Genomic DNA, 14,744 nt, shown 5'->3' on the forward strand with positions numbered 1-14,744 from the left:
ATATATTATATTACGAAAACGCTCATTATGCTTTAGCATTCTCCCCCATATAGTATACATAACTTCCAACCCAACTTCAGGCGTGCACGGGCAGGGGCAGCCCTACTTATTTCACATATTTTCTAACCAGCACATCACTGCGGGCGTTCTGAGCAAGCGGCGCTTAATCTTCATAAAGCTTCGAACCGGAAAAGGACAACCGGCTTCCGGTTCAAACCCGCTATGAATCATGGGTAAATTCGCTAAGCAGGAAAAAGGTGGATACCATAAGTGATTTGAAAACAGCAATGCTGAATAGGGGTTGAATAATTATAAATAGCTGTATTAGACCTATAAAAAATATTTACATTATTGACATTATCACTTTTAATATGCCTCTAAGTACTTACATTTGTAAATTATTCCAGTCTCCGTGGGGTTGAATATTTTTGATTGCAAGTGTATGTTTACAGGCAACGTAATGTATGTCCCTGAGGTTATTCCGTAGAGAACATCATCATGACGTCATCATCCTGAAACTGAAAGTTACAGGCAGCTGCAGTTCTGCTGTGAGAAATGGAGATCTGGCAAAGTTTACCTCTGGACTGTCTGGTCAGTATCTTCTCTCTTCTTCAAGATGAAGATTTAATCAGAGCATCCACAGTTTGTAAGGTAAGCGACACAGATAATGATGACGTGTAAATCGACGTCAGTCGCGTAGGTTCTAGAAAGACTGAGAGTCAGGCTGATGAAAGGCTTTATTATTCTGGACACTGTCTCCTTTTGTTTCCATTAGAAAGAGATGTTATTATTCCTAAAGCCTAATTTACAGTTGAAATAACCTGAGTTGATTGCTTGCGACACGAACTACAAGCTATTTTTTTATTTTCATAAATATATTTGAAACACATAGCCTACATTAATTTTTGCTTGAATATTGACACTGACAAACTTTAGTGGACAACTAGACATTGAATTGAAATATTACAATCATTATCATTATTTAGAAGTAAAAAAAGAAAGCCAGGACATGTTAATATTGCTTCAATGTCTCCTAAGTGAAGAGAATAGGATTAGAAATCTTGCACAATTTATATTTACTGTACTGACACTACAGTTCTACGTGTCTACATATATCACACTGAAAACCTGGGATTCAAAATCCAAGTTAAACCTGGAAAAACAAGTTTTTAAAACATAGAAATATATACGATTTTCTAGGTAACTAATCATATAATCAAATGTGTGAGATTGAGCTTGTGATCTCATTTAAACACAAAAGATGCTATTTGAAAAAAATCAAAATTCCTAACATGGATGATCAGTTATTTTCAATGCCAGCTCGCTGTTATCATGAAGTAATACTAAAGGGACACATACTAAATACTGCTATTTTCGAATTCATGTAAAATGTTCAACTTTGCACTGTAATTGTGATGCTGATATAAATTGTAAAGCAGAAAAAAAGAGCAAAATATAAGCATTTTCACTAGTGGCCAGACTTGTGGACCTCACTGTACTGTATGTCATCTTCTGCACATTTAAACTGTGTAGGACTGGTGCTATGCTGCGGAGACACCATGGTTGTGGAGGTAAGTCAATAACGCTTATATGTCGTTAAACTTCGCTTAAACTGTGAAATTACAAAAATTATCTGTACTGTTTGCAGGAAGGGTCATTCCTGGGATTCAGTGCCTTTTGTGTCATAAATAAAACCATTTAAACTATAAGCATATTGAAGATGATTTAAAAATGTATATATTTTACAGCATTTTGACCATATATTATGGAAGTTTTTTCCTAACATAATTAAAATTAAAATTAAAATGCTTAAAATATCAAATAATAAATCAAAGTCTCAAAACAACTGCTCAAATGATGAATCAAATTGTCAAATTATTAAAAAATAAATCAAAGTCTCAAAATGGCTGCACAAATGATAAATCAAATGCTCAAATGCAATTTCTATCACCATTTTTCCTACAGGCTTGTGTATCCCATTTTCATGATAAATACAACACGTAGCCTACTATTTGTGAATTTTTTCCAATGTACATTGTTGGGTAATGCATCGTTGCAGTTTCTTCAATTACCGATATACATTTTTTTAGCACGTTTTTTTTAATCTCTCAAGTTATTGTCCACACTGTTTTTTTGACTACTTTCCGTTCTAATGAAAGTTGGAAAAGTTAAATGATATCATAGCATAAATCAGTCATCACTTCTTTTGAGGGACAACAACTTGGGCAAGTTTATGAGAACTATTATTTTAACTATTTATTCTATTTGACAAATTTTATCTTTCAAATTGTATGTGGTCAACACGTCCACTCTGTTAAGGGAGTAGAAAACTTATTTTTAAAATCACAGTTTGAAAACCATGCCGTTGTTTATATGATAAAGCGTCTCAGTGAGCTTCTTGTTGCTCAGACGTGTTGCACCCTGTTAAATCAGTAACACTGAGAGTAAACATAGTGATTATGAAAGTAAGTTATATTTTAAGTTGAAGAAGTAGTGTATTTAAAGTTTTTTAGTAATGTTTTACTGTTTCTTATAAAAATTCAGTTCAAACTAAATTAATATTGTAACTGCTTGTAGGTGAGAGATCCATCCGTCCATTTTTTCTACCACTTGTGCACCCTGTTATTACTTAGCCCACCCTATTAAGCAGTTTTTGTTTACTATAATTTCATAAAAATAACACGAAAAAACCCTAATAGTTCAGTGACAATGAAAAGTTTTTGGAGTATCAATGATATACTTTAAACCGTATGTAAACAAAACAAAAAAATTTAAAATTATACGTTTGTAAAAAAAAAAAGTAAGTACAATTCATATAAATATATATTCTTTTAAAAGGACAAAGGCACATGAGTTGTCTAAGAAAATGTACAAAATGTCCATAAATTATAATCTAAATTAGAAGTATTTTAACCTGTTGTTTTTGTCCCTGTGGACATTTTTGATCTTCCATTTCATTGATTTTGTTTAATAAATGATTACATTTAGTTACCTGCGTTGGCCAAAATCTTTTTTCAAATGTTTTACATCACTGTATCATGATTATTGAGTTTTCTTTATTTGATGATGTCCAGATGGCCCTGAATGGCAGGGATGACCCGTGAATAGCACGTTCTTCTGTTGAGACGCTTACGAACGAATGCTTGTGTAGGAGAATGTGTCTGCAGAGATGGAGCTTCTGCAATGTTTCCCAGCATCTCTCAGACACCGGGACACACTCATGGAAAGCTTATTACCTGCGTCGCTCTCACCTGGAGATGAAAATGAAGACCGGCAGGTCGTGTGCAGACTACACGTGCAAAACCCTACGAGGACATGAAGGCGAGTGATCTCATACAAACATATGCTATAATGCCAATGCAAATCACATCAAGGGCTATTTCAGTTCTCTTCAGTTGATTTTATGACACACTGGCCACATTTACTTGCAACCAAATAATCTGTTAGTGAAGTGAATCAGATTGGAAAGGGTGGTGTAGAACTGAAATAATAATGAAGCTTGAAACTAATTGACCCTTCGCTAAGCCACGCCCGAAAACCGCCACTGGCTAATCGTGTCTTAGCAACCGTAACTAGGCGCGGAGGTCTGGCAAGCTTTCGAGCGAGGGACACATGCCGAAGCGTTGTGCGTATGGATTGTGCAAATCTGATACCCAGTATCCTAAAAGTTTGGAATTTTTTTCCTTCCCGAAAATCTAAAAGCCAAGGGAAGAAATGCTGTGCGTGGATCAGCAGTGTGGGAGACCACATTCACAACTACATGTCCACAGGATTAACAAAAACACCTATTTCTTGGAAATAATGATGGTTCTTTGTTCATAATGCATATGTTTTAATGTAAAATAAGACGTTTAAAGACAAGACGGAGGCTCACTGACATACTTTAAAATATATTTCAGCATTTTGTTAATCGACGGCCTACTAACGTTACCCCTGACTGAGTAACTTTAACCCGATCCGATCACGGCTCTCCCGGTGTTAGTGTTATTCCACAAGATTTATGGATAAACTGTTTGATTTATAATTTTTAGATTATTTTCACATTTCACTTACCCTCCTGTGCATGAACATAGCTGTTCCTCAATTTTTGTGTTTCCCATGTGAATGGTCAGCGTATGAGGCACTGCTGCTGCGACTATAGGCTTTAGCTTCAATTTTTATGGAATTTTTCTCTAATCGGTTGCATATTATGTCTGATAAATCCCTCGAATGCACACTGCAGTCACTTTTGTCTTGCTCTCTCAGATATTTCACATGTTCGCCAAAAATTACTAATTATCTCATTGGGAATGTCTGACACCAGTGCATACACACTGTAATAGACGTGCCAGGCGCGAAAGCTTGACAGGCGTAGCAACAGTAACTAGGGAGGGCGGGGCTTAGCGAAGGGTCAATTGATTTCTCAATTGGATTCAAAATACATTGTGCACATGACAGTGCAGTGATGTGTACGTTTACATACGCTTTACATCTCACAAACATTAATATTTGCTAACAATGTGATGTTTATGCTCTCTCTGGCTCTAGAAAATAGGTACTGCCCATGTAAATGAATATGTGAATATGTAAATTAATCAGATTGGGTTCATTCGGATAGATGAAAATCTGAGTTTTTGAGTCACTCTGTTCACCCATAGGCAGGGTTGTTGGTGTTGCGTACCTGTCTGGGAACGATGGCCACTCAGATGTGTGGAAAAGCTCTCCTGTTGTCTGCAGTGCATCGACAGATGGGACAGTCAAAGCGTGGGACATTCACAAGGTATTACAGGCTTTCTCGTTCATGTGGCAGAGACCTAATGAAAGTGTGTAGGCATGAAGCTGGATCTCAAGAAACACCTGCAACATATTTCAAAATCTAAAGAGAGAAAGCATAGCTTTACGCAAACAAAGTTTAATTCTACTGGAAAGCAGCTCTAAAAAGACAATAGTATCCTTGTTCAGTTGAAATCAGTTCAGGTTTGATTCACTTAAATAACTGTGTAAAATTATTCAATTATGGAACGAGTTCAATTCAGCTATAAAGCAGCTCAGTTCAGTTCTCATAATAATGTCAGAGTCAAGTCAATAATATTGCTGAATATTAAAGGGATAGTTCACAAAAATGAAATTTAGCCTACGATTAAAAGTTATATTAAAAAATATCCTGGCTCTTCCAAGCTTTATAATGGCAGTGAATGGAGGATGAGATTTTGAAGCTCCGGGGCAAAGCCATGCATTTGTGTAAGAAACACATCCATATTTATCCACTTTTATCATTGACAGATGCACTTTTATTGTGGATAGATGCACTTTTATCATTGATAGATACACTTTTATCATTGATAGATACACTTTTATCATTGATAGATACACTTTTATCATTGATAGAGACACTTTTATCATGGATAGATGCACTTTTATCATGGATAGATGCACTTTTATCATTGATACAATTTTATCATTGATTGATAGATGCACTTTTATCATTGATACACTTTTATCATGGATGGATGCACTTTTATCATTGATACACTTTTATCATGGATGGATGCACTTTTATCATTGATAGATGCAATTTTATTTTTATCATTGATAGATGCACTTTTCTGGACTTCAAAATCTCATCCTCCATTCACTGCCATTATAAAGAGCCAGGACATTTTTTTTTTATATAACTCCGATTGTGTTTGTCTGAAAGTAAATCATGAGGTAATCTTCATATTTGGATGAACTGTCTCTTTAAGCAGGCCCAACTAAGCAAGACAGAAGCAACAGTTACAAGGGAACCAAGCAGAAATGGAGAAAAAACGTTTGGAGAAACCCTAAATCTGATTGGAATATTATATGAAATATATTTTTTTTTATTATAAAAAAATATATTATTTTTAACAAATTAAAATTAGTTTTGATTGATTCACTTCGTCGCAACGATCATTAGTTATTAACTTAGGGGTCGCTAACACGACACCGTTCTAACAGAAAATCTTCAGAGGATTAGTTCACCTCAAAATTAACATTTCCTGATAATTTACTCACCCAATGCCATCCAAGATGTTCATGTCTTTCTGTCCTCAGTGGAAAAGGAATAAAGTTTTTTGAGGTAAACATTTCAGGATTTTTCTCCACACAATGGACTTTAACGTTAATGGGGCGGTACTTCCGCCTATGTCCAGCGTGACCTTTCCAACGTGATTACGTAATGCCTGACCAGCACAAGACGAACAATTGTGATTAAAAAGTATATACATTTTTGTTTGTTTTAGAAAATGACTGATGGTTTCGCTAGTGAAAAAAGATTTCACTATTCCTCAGATGGGATCGTGCTGAGCCTTTGAAATTGCATTGATTTGGACTTACTGTTACAGTAAGTAACTGTATTTACTGTTGTATAACAGCAATTACTGTTAAAGTCCATTGTGTGGAGAAAAATCCTGAAATGTTTTCCTCAAAAAACGTAATTTCTTTTCCACTGAAGAAAGAAACACATGAACATCTTGGATGGCATTGGGTTGAGTAAATTATCAGGAAATTTTCATTTTGAGGTGAACTAATCCTCTAATGAAAGCCCTAACCCTAACCCTTACACGACAACGCTCTGCAACCGTGTCTGGCGGCTATATATATATATATGCGGAAACCTCAGACGGCGTGCACATGCGCATCACGTGTTCAGTCTATAGGTATGCGTGTTTGAATATATATGTGCGCAGGCGTGTAGTCCTTCTTTACAAACCAACCCTCAACAAACTACTTGTCTGGCCTTAAAAATGTATAATACAGAATTTTTATCGCTTCCGCATTCCCATGTGATCCGTAATTATCCTGACAATGTTTTATCTGTACATAGACACCATTCTTCTTATGATGTAACGAGTACATCAGGATTTATGGGAAGTGTTCCCGGTTCCAGCTGACCTAATCTATGCAACTTAAAGGTTCTTGCACACTGAGTCCGAAATTTTCGTATGCTTTTTTTCGTATTCGTGATTCGGTAGGTCTGAATTGTCAAAACCCCATTCAAACTGCTTGCTACGGATGCGAAAAACGCAGAAAATCGAACCCGATCCCAATTTTTTTATGACGAACGAAAGTTTCGGATGCAGTGTGCAAGTGTGATTGACATAAGCTGAGGTCGTATTTATTTTTTAACGTGCGAAAAATTAGGATGCGACTTTCGGACTCAGTTTGCAAGGGCCTTAACATTGAATTACAGATTTCTATAATGTGTTATGTGTATGCTAGTCCAAAGAGATGTGTTTTTAGTCTAGATTTGAACTGACAGACTGTGTCTGCTTCCCGTACAATGTTAGGAAGATTGTTCCAAAGTTTTGGTGCTAAATAGGAAAAGGATCTACCGCCAGCAGTCGATTTAGATATTCTAAACCCTATACCTAGAATACACCAGGGTGACTGAACATTATCTCATATTTATCATGCATAAAGAAACTGAAGCCTATTGTAAGAACTATTTTGTGCTATGACATTATTTTTTATGACAGTTAAGCGCAACCAAATTGAAGTGTGTCTGTTTTTGACCCAGCTGTACAGTAACTGTGGTTTGCTGCAGGGTGTGTGTGTGTGGTCGAGTCCTGCCCAGAGCCCCCTGCAGGACATCACGGTGGACCCGGTGCGGTCTGTGGTCGCCACGTCCGACAGCACGGGAAACATCAACACCTGGAAGGGCTCCAGCGGAGAGGAGATGGCCTGCTTTAGGTCTGGGTTCTCCAGGACCACACTACTGTCATTCAGCTACAAAGACAGCTCTTTTCTCATGGTAGGCTATAGTTTACAAACGTGGAGCTGCACAATCAATATGTAGTATGTACTGTAGACCTAAGTGAAAATTGATTGAATACAACTGTTTTCTCAATTGGATTTTAAAAATACAGTGCCGTGATGTGTACGTTTACGTACATTTTACACCATACAAACGTTTCTTTTCACCTTCCGTCTTAGGAACTTTTCAGTGAAGGAGACTAAATATTGGCTAAAAAAGCTTTTGACATATGTGTTACATGTTTAGTCTGTCTGCTGTGTTTCATCGTGTTCTTGGTTCAGTCCCTAAGATCTAGTTTCCCCAATTCTGTTTAATTAGTGATGTCATTCACCTGTGCCCTGTTCATTTACTAATCATGCTCCTTTGTTATCTCCATGTATTTAGTCCCTGTGTTATCCCTCAGGGCACGTTTACACGACAACGATGTGCTTAAAATGGAGTTTTTTTTTCTGTGTACTGTTTCCGTGTACAGACGACATCATTGTCAACACAATCCCCATTCACACGGACCCAAAGAACGACTAGAAACGCTGTATTCTGCTGCCAGGCCAGTAGATGGCAATGAAACACTAGACTGAACATGTACTACACATGTGCATGACGACATCATCTAGATTCATGTTTTTGTTGTTTACACTGAGACCGTTTTCAGAAACATGCACTTTGAAACCTGTTTTCAAGTTTGTGTTTTCAGACACCCAAAACACTGTTGTGTAAATGAACGGCCAAAAAACGCATACAAATTTTACTTTTTTTTGTTGAAAAAGGTGTTGTCCGTTCACATTAATGACATATTTTTTTTGTGACAATAATGTTTGTGTGTATTTCTCCTGAGTTTATCCTGTTTCCCAAGTATTTGCTATTAAAGCCCATCTCTTAGTATTCTTCCTTGTTGTGCGATTTACTATTAAGTAACAATATGTCCTCTTTATTTATTAATATATTTATTTATGAATACATTAGGTGGGAACTGTTGTAGGCTCTCTGCTCGCCCTGACTTGCCCTGCGCTGTGTGAAGTCTCGAGACACGTGGTGTGCGACTCCTTCAGGCTAAACCTCCTCCTCTCATCGCCAGATAAAAAATGGATATTCACAGCCTCCAAAGAAAACTTTAACTCGAGCCCAAAGGTAAGCCAAGCACTCAGAATTAGCTTCAGTCCATTTCATCGTTGGAATAGATCAGAAAGCGAGCACAGCATTTGGGTACCCAAAAAAAAAAAAAAAAAAAATACTTTTTTTTATTTTTATTAACAGTTTTGAAGTTATATGAACCAACACAAAAAACATAAAACAGTCAGGACAACAAAGACAAAGAAAAAAAAAAAACGTGATCGCCTCAGTCCACAAATATATAGAAAATAATTATTGAAAAGAAAAAGAAATAAATAGATACACATAAATTACAATATTCGCAATTGTTTTATAATACAGCAAATTCACCACAGGAGAGGAAAATAGATGTTAAACTACCAAAAGTCCCAAGAGAGGTCGCCATGTGGCTTCAAATCTTTTTTGTGAGCAGAACTCCCCAAAATGTAACTGTTCCAGTTGTATATTTAAAAGCATCTCACTTAACCATCTTCGGAAACAAGGCGCTTGTGAACTTTTCTAATTGAGGAGTATTCTTTTTTTGGCCGCAATCAAGCCTACTGTTAGAGCATGCTGAAAAGTATGAGGAATAGTATCCATTACATCAGAATAGCCAAAAATAGCCAGATTGTGGTCAGGTTGAATGTTAATTCTGTATATGCTTGAAAACAATTAAAAAATCTTAGACCAGAAATCATATAAATTAGGGCAAAACCAAAATAAATGTGCCAATGTCCCCTCCGCCATCCCGCACCTATCACATTGAGGAGATATGGAGGGAAATATAAACACAGGGGTGTGTTTTGTCACCTCTTTTATATTCGTTGTATACAGATGAGTGTACATCACACACTGATTCTGTTAAATTGTATAATTTTGCAGATGATACAACAGTAGTGGGGCTCATTTCTGGGGCTGATGATGTTGCCTATAGAAAGGAGGTCCTCTCACTGACTGAATGGTGTTCCAAACACAATTTAGAGTTAAATGTCTCCAAAACTAAGGAGCTAGTGGTTGACTTCCGTAGAAGGGGGAAGTTGTCCCAGCCCCTGTACATTAATGGGGAGGTGGTGGAGAGGGTGGACAGTTTTAGGTTTTTAGGCACTACGATATCATCATCTTTAAAATGGGATGATAACATACTCAATATTACGAAAAAAGCCCATCAGCGGCTTTTTTTCCTTCGCCAGTTGAGGAAATTTGGGGTGGCCTGTAAGTGTATGCTGCAGTTCTACCAAGCTGCCATCGAGAGTATCCTCTTTTTTTCTATTACTGTCTGGTATTGCAACTGTACTGTCCAGCAGAGGTTGCAGCTAGACAGGATAGTCCACACAGCCTCAAAAATCATTGGCTTTAAACTCAACTCCATCTGTGAGATTTACGAGGCCCGTATTCGTAAAAAAAAAGGGCTAAAGATCTTACAAGATGATACTCACCCGGCCAACTCTCTTTTCTCTATACTCCCATCAAGAAGAAGGTTGAGAGCTATTAAGACAAAAACCTCCCGCTTCCTTAACAGCACATACTGCAGAGCCATTAAATCTTTAAACAGCTCGCAGCTTCTGAACCAGTACCTTATGAAAAAAAGGTTCTCTTAATAAGTCTGCATAATTTGAACTTTTTTAGAAGTGTTTTATTATTATATCATTTTATTATTATATATATGTTTTTTTTTATGCCAATCATATTAGTGTTATAGATTTATTCATTGTAAAGTTGAGTAGCTGTGCTCTGTATCTTCATGCAAATTTTTACTTCTACCTGACATCAGCCACTATAGTCTCCTGGACTGTCATCCAGGTACATGATGAGTGGCGTGTTCTCTTTATCTTTATCTTTTCTCAAGTGTCGTCCCATGTGGGATATTGTTTGTGTACAGTTGATTTATGTTTTTTGTTGAACGCGCACACTGAAGCAAATCCCTAAAAACTTGCACCGAGTTGTATGGCAATAAAGTATTGAATTGAATTGAATTGAATTTCGCTTAATCTAGTTTTGGAGTAGTGAATTCGGTGTACAACTTTAAACTGGATTAATTTGTATCTCAAATTTACAGAACAGCTCTTTATTCTCGATAGGCCTTCTTCCCATATCTCATCAGACACTTCATCGTTCAGTTCAGTAGACCAGACGGCTTTAAGGTGGTTGGTGCAAATAGATGTTGCAAAAGCCCAAACAAAACAAGATACTAATTGTCTGGTTTCAGGATTAGAAGATAAAAGATTGTGAATAATATGTTTTTCAGGATTATCTATAAACTGTGGAATATTTTCCTTTATATATATTTTAATATAACATGTAAACCTTTCAAGATAGAGCTACCATGTAATGTATACTTCTGCAGAAACGCAAGTGTAATTTCAGCTTCTTTTGTTAAAAATAATGTTTAATAGTCAAATTCTCAGTGGAAAAACAATAGCAATAGCAAACACACAGTCCCGTAATGCACGTTAACTGAGATAGTTACACAGATGAATATGTGTATGGAATGCTTTGTGATAATCATCTGGTATTTAATGTGTATATTACTTTAAGTCAATAGTTTGTACATTTTTGTTTGATTAGTTCTAAGTATGCAATTGTGTACCTTTTGGTCTTTTTTCAAAGATATTTTTTCTTCAAATCAAATGTTCGATTTTGGATTACTGTTTAAAATAATCTCTGTGTGAACAGCAAAAGTTCATGATTCTTACACGTTTTGTTCATCATGATAATCTTCACCAAGGAACATGAATTTTGAGGCCAGAAGTACAAAGGTTGGCTATAAACAAAACTACGGTCATCATCACTAAGCTTCTGACAACTCTTTCACTTTATTGCTTTCAGTCCGTGTGTAAAAAACATTTTCCCTTAAAGTTTGAGTTATAGTTTTCAAGAGCGTGATTACAAGCACAGCCATCCTGAAAGCGACTAGTGATCAGATGAGTTTACCTGTTCGATGTGATGTTTAATGTCCCTGACAACATCTGTAGTTATATTACTCTGATGTATTTTTGGTCACAGAATAAAATGTGAAAATATCTTGAGCTTGTGTTCACCACAGACCTTATTTCAGGTATTTAACCAAAAAAAAACCATTGACTGAGACAATGGAACCAGAATTGCTAAAATGCAACTCGTTTCCAAGTTTTGGCCTACAAAAATACATCATCCCTTCAGCATAACAACATTACAGATTTCCCACTTGAAATGCATGTTTAAGTTAGTTTGGAAAGACTGGTGTGTGTTTGCGCAGGTTTTCTACAGTGAGAGTGTGTGTTGTCCTGCCGATGACGGGGACAGTGTGTGTGGTAGTCTGCCCGTCTCTGGCTGTTGTGCCGCTGTCTTCCTCCCGTCTCAACCGGCACGACTCGCAGTGATCCAGTCTGACGGCCACTTCACCAACACAACACTCGCAGTCTTCGACCTGGCCTTAAAGGAGTCCAAATACAAAAAGGAACTGCAAGGTTAGCCTTAGAAATCCATTGCTTTTCTAACCTTAGGTTTAATTAAAGGTGACATATTATACCACTTTTCACAAGATGTAATACAAATCTATGGTTTCCCCAGAATGTTTCTGTGAAATTTAAGCTCAAAATACCCCCCATCCCCCCCATCAAAGTTGCCCCTTTTTGGATGAGAGCACAAACGTGCTGTTTTTGTGCGTGTCCCTTTAAATGCAAATTAGCTTTTGCTCCGCCTCCATTCAGAAGAGGACGGAGCCTTTACACTTGCTTCAGATACTCCAGCAATAACAAAACACGCGAATCTCACTCAGAATCTCAGAAATAACCTGTTCGGAGTTCAGCCTTACGGAGAGATTCAACTTCTAGACGCACCTGGACGTTTCTGAATGGTTAGAGGAGACATTTGTGTAGTTGTTGTGGAGTTACATTGATTCATCTCATTGACTTGCAGACTTGCATGTACCATCATGTTTAACTTTTACACAAGTTGACAGTTCCCTGAGGTCTTTATATACAGCTGTGACATGTTTTGGTCAATAGTGTTCAATGCACGTCTGTGCTCAACGACAGAACAGTTTCAGGCTTTCCTCAAACTTTTGCCATTGCACAGAACTGGTCACTGTTGTCGCTTGCGAAACCATAATGGGTCTGTGTGAGTAAACGTGCAGGATAAGGGGCGGTAATTTTATAATAAGAACCCCTTCCTACGTCAGAAGGGGAGTGAAATCTGATCAGCTTATTTTTTGACATGCTTGCACATTTTCTGGGTTGGTAGAAGCACTGGGGACCCGATTATAGCACTTAAACACGGAAAAAGTCAGATGTTCATGATATGTCCCCTTTAATGCTATATTTGTTGTTTACAATCTTCACGGACCTACAAAGTACAATTAAAGGTATTATGATGCAGTGTTTACTGAATGTCACCAGCTCAGCAAGTGTCGTGTTTTGCGGTGAAACTGAGCCATCGTTCAGTCGTGGTTCTCGAGGCGAGAGGGAACGGCACTCTTCTGCTTGCAGACGGGAACCATCTGAAGGTCTACACGTTTAAAGGAGAACTTGTCGCTAGTTTTCAAGACCATTTACAGCCAATCACTGCTCTTTGTGTGGTAAGCTTTTTGAACACTCGCATCAACACTTTCCCTGAGAAGTATCCCTTATAAAGCAATGGCTGTGCTGCCCCTGCAGGGCAGTTTTCGGGTGGTGACCGCATCTCGAGACCTGTCTCTCAGAGTCCTGACCTGGAGAAATGACCCAGCACATGGGCTGGCCCTCGAGAGCCAGTATCACCTGCTGGGAGGATCCTTAACAAGATCCAGGTACAGCGTTATCACCTGTACTGACACGTGATGTTCACATGTACTGTATTTTGTAAATTGACTTTTTTTCTTCTTCTTTTTTCTCTGCCCAGAGGATTCACCAACGTTGCCTGTGATTATTCCAGTATTGTGGCCTCTGTGGAGTCATTGGATGGGAAGGATGTTTTGAAAGCTTATACCTTTGATTTCTGAAACCACCAAATGTATTCAGATCTTTTGCACTCACTGACCAGATCCATGTTTAGCCAAAGATGATCTTCCATTGATACAATAAAAAAAGTGTTTTCAAACAATTCAAAACTGTTAAAAGGCTGTAATTGTTTGCATAAAACAACTTTTCTTCTTTGTAATATGCTAATCTCTAGTTAGCGTACACACCTTTGCCTTTGCATTACAGTTTTTTACAATCACTTTGCTACTATTTTCAGAACCTTGATGTCATTTTTCAAAACTCTAGACACAAAACTCAAAACGGTTATCACTTGTAACACAGGCTGTCTAATCATTGGTTCAGAAAACAAATTTACTGTGAAATACCATTGAAACATATAACTATAGATCACCCACACACAAGCAACCAATAGTTTCACTGTCATTGTTCATACAATCATTAAATATTGTAGAACAAAATAGGTGATACAGGTTTCATTATGGTACTAGATGTACAGTAAATACATCTCTATAAAAGTACTGCAGTAGTAGAGAGAATACTACAGACAGTGGAATCATTGAACAAAGTTTGTACTGTAGTGTTTTGCATCAATATATTACAATCACAATATAGGTTTTACAGTGTGGTGTGAAATTTGACTCCCTATGATTCGTAGCAAAAACCTCCCCTCATGAATCCTTTTTATTGGGAAATAACATGATGCCACTTAAAATGGCTTTGATAAAGGCCAGATCTGTTACAAACAAAACTTTTCTTTTGAATGACTTTTTCTCATCAAATAACTTGGATTTTCTTTTCATCACTGAAACATGGCTCACTCCAGACGATCGAACTTCTTTATCTGAACTCTGTCCTACGAACTGTAAATATCTCAGTTGCCCCAGAACTTTTAGTCGTGGTGGGGGGGTCGCTGTGATTTTCAAGAACTGGTTTCCATGTAAGCCTCTTTTTATAGACTCTTA

The 14,744-nt window shown here is 37.3% G+C and overlaps 1 protein-coding gene across 2 annotated transcripts; it reads left to right on the forward strand.

The window, feature by feature from the left end:
• The first annotated feature begins 241 nt into the window (after window positions 1–241).
• fbxw12 (F-box and WD repeat domain containing 12) lies at window positions 242–13,910 on the forward strand. Of its 2 annotated transcripts, none has more exons than XM_077217764.1 (10): window positions 242–651; window positions 1,534–1,571; window positions 3,152–3,321; window positions 4,638–4,759; window positions 7,547–7,753; window positions 8,720–8,884; window positions 12,081–12,291; window positions 13,222–13,400; window positions 13,480–13,610; window positions 13,703–13,910. In XM_077217764.1, exons 1-10 carry the CDS (start codon window positions 556–558, stop codon window positions 13,800–13,802), a joined length of 1,419 nt encoding a protein of 472 aa, XP_077073879.1. In that variant the 5' UTR covers window positions 242–555; the 3' UTR covers window positions 13,803–13,910. The 2 variants fall into 2 exon arrangements, with proteins under 2 accessions (XP_077073879.1, XP_077073878.1); XM_077217763.1 differs by having other exon boundaries at window positions 497–651; window positions 3,152–3,325; window positions 4,642–4,759.
• Window positions 13,911–14,744: the final 834 nt, after the last annotated feature.

The sequence above is a fragment of the Siphateles boraxobius genome, unplaced genomic scaffold (assembly GCF_051911475.1).
Source record: "Siphateles boraxobius isolate OS27281-9 unplaced genomic scaffold, OSU_SipBor_1 76, whole genome shotgun sequence".
Taxonomy (NCBI): domain Eukaryota; kingdom Metazoa; phylum Chordata; class Actinopteri; order Cypriniformes; family Leuciscidae; genus Siphateles; species Siphateles boraxobius.